The 2,500-nt window shown below is 46.4% G+C and overlaps 1 protein-coding gene across 6 annotated transcripts in view; it reads right to left on the minus strand.

The window, feature by feature from the left end:
* The window catches only part of fndc3a (fibronectin type III domain containing 3A), a 70,213-nt gene that overhangs the window by 46,899 nt on the left and 20,814 nt on the right, over positions 1-2,500 (minus strand). Inside the window, exon 1 of one of the 6 annotated variants that reach the window (XM_031297506.2) lies at positions 1,344-2,132. The exons of 4 other annotated variants lie outside the window; for them this stretch is intronic. In XM_031297506.2, coding sequence (XP_031153366.1) covers positions 1,344-1,355 — 12 coding nt within the window. In that variant the 5' untranslated portion in view covers positions 1,356-2,132. Of the gene's footprint in view, positions 1-861; positions 976-1,343; positions 2,133-2,500 lie in introns of those variants that run through there. One more of the 6 variants, XM_031297504.2, reaches the window with a different exon arrangement.

Genomic DNA, 2,500 nt, shown 5'->3' on the forward strand with positions numbered 1-2,500 from the left:
CACACCTATGAATTAATGAAGACACTAAGTACAACCCTTTTGAACTATGCGCCCGGCGCACAGACCCTTTTTTCACCGTCAAACTAGCAAAAGTGGATTGGGACTTGCGCTATGCGCTTCACGTGAGCTTAGATCATTAAAATAGGGCCCTAAGGCCTGTTTAGAATTATTTAAGACCTTCTTCAGCGAATTTAAGACATTTTAAGGCCTAACATTCTGACCCCGCGGAAACCCTGAGGAAGCGATTCTTCTTTCAACCCACTTTTAACATAGTAAAACATATAACAATTAGCCTCCGTCTGAAAATATTGACTGTGTCAACATTTCAAATAGAATCAAAGGATCCATGGTTTGTAACGGAACCGTTTCTCCTCGTACCTAGTTTTAATGTGCAGAAAAACAACGTCCCTCTTCTTGAGTAAAAAGGCTTTACGTGCATTTTTAAAGCTTTAACAATAAACCTAACATATTCTAAACTGTTGGGAATACCAGGTACACACTGCTACCCTACACTGAGTCGTGCTGCTCCTGTCATTACAACAGACAAGAAAAGGCCTCATAATAAAAAAAAAAGGTGTATTTTTTCCCCAAGGAACAAACTTTTCAAACCATTCACCCTTCCTGACAATGTCACCTTCTTTTGACAACAGCCAAATAAAACTAAAATTTCAAAACAAAAACGGAGGACGAACCATCTTTTTTTTTTTCATTCACGAATCAACAGGTCAGATTATGATACCCTGAAACCTCTCCCTCTATATCATCCCAAATGCATTATTCTTAACTTATTCTTCTTAACTCCTAAAAGAACACACATAATTAGGTTTTTGTTGCCCGGCACTGTGTGAGGGCGCTAGTTACCTCGCTCTTGTGGAAGTTGCTGTCATAGAATCTACACTCCGCTGGCAAAGGGCTTTGGCTACGGTTCTCGTCAAGCACAGAAATCATCAGCACCTCCATCTCTGACACTGCTCCCATTCATGTGCTCAGCAGGGAGAGGAAAGAACCCTTTGACTGCCACACACAGGAGCTCATATGTTCATACACACCCACACAGGCAGCGTCAGCAGCAAGTGTAGATGGTGGGAGGGTGGGAGGGTGGGAGGGGGATGCGGGGCAATGGAGGTCTAATTGAATCAAAGTCTAGGCACTTCACAGTCGGGCGTATGTGTGTACGTTTGTTGTCCACCCCCTTCTGTGTGAAGCAAACACCCCTCCTGGGATGAAGTCTCCCTTTTCCAATTAAAGCGTAACATTGGAATCAATACTGAGACATTCATTGCACGTTCATGAAATCAAACAGAAGGAAATTTTGCTTGCAAAAAGATCTGACTGCTACTTACTGTTGCCCGCATTGCTTTTTCTCATTCAGGCGTCGCTACTCACGCAGTCACAGAGAGAAAAAACAAAATGAAGAGATGCTCCAGGGTCTACTAGACCCTCCACCACTTCACCCAGCCCTCATGAGAAATCACATGACCTGCGATGCTAACACGTGTGGCTGGGCTGGTCCTTTTCACCCTCCACTTCCATCAACTCCTGCACAAAATCCAGGAAGAAAACTGACGAGAGGCAAGGAGTGCAGCAGGAGCTCTGTAGGCGGATGGGGCTTAGTCTCTTGCGCTGGATATAGCCTTCACAGAAAGTGTGGCATAAATCTCACGTTTGCTTAGCCTGGTTCAGCCTCATCTGCTCCGTAGCGGCACGCTCTGCAGCAGGCGGCTTGTTCACTCTTGCCTCTGGCTCCCTACTGTCAGTATCCACAGCAACCCCTTCAACAAATAAGCCACAGCGATGTCCGCGCAAAGCCTTCAGAGAAGGGATTGAAACCTTATCAGCAGCGACCACTCTCTGGAAAAAGGAGACGGATGAACCCAAGAAAACAGGACCAAATATGAGAAGGATGATGCCTCAGTTTGCTATTCAGTTCCCTTTTTTTTGCCTCTGTCACCGACTGTGTGCCAGCTCAGTTGACGCCTGCTGTGCGCCTTAATATGGTTACATTTAATAGCATTCCATCAGGGCGTGATCATAACACAGCTAAGCCGGCAAAGGTAGAAGGGTTCCGTAGCGTGCGGAGTCCTTTGTTCTGCCTTTTTTCACAACAACAACAACAACAACAACGGTGTGAGGGAGCCGAGCGACCCACGCAGCTTCTGAGCCTGACATATACGACTACGCTACAGTCCCTCTCCCTCCCCCCGCTTCTCTCCCTCCCCCTCATACTCTCTCTGGCTCCCTCTCCCATTCACAGAGCGACATGCCATACACCCTCTCTTAATACTCCGATCGATGTGAGTGGAGATGAGGTGGTGGGAGTTCAATTTCAGAGCTCCAGTGCTCAGCGACAATTGCACCCTCGAGTTCTCCGCTGTCTTCAGGGATCACAAAGCAGCCCGCTGACAGTCAAAACAGAGACACGATTTGTACAGCGACACAATAAACAACAGCTTGCAAAGTATTCACTGCTTCTGTAACATCTGTCTGCATTCATTCTAAA

Source organism: Sander lucioperca, chromosome 5 (assembly GCF_008315115.2).
Source record: "Sander lucioperca isolate FBNREF2018 chromosome 5, SLUC_FBN_1.2, whole genome shotgun sequence".
Classification (NCBI taxonomy): Eukaryota; Metazoa; Chordata; class Actinopteri; order Perciformes; family Percidae; genus Sander; species Sander lucioperca.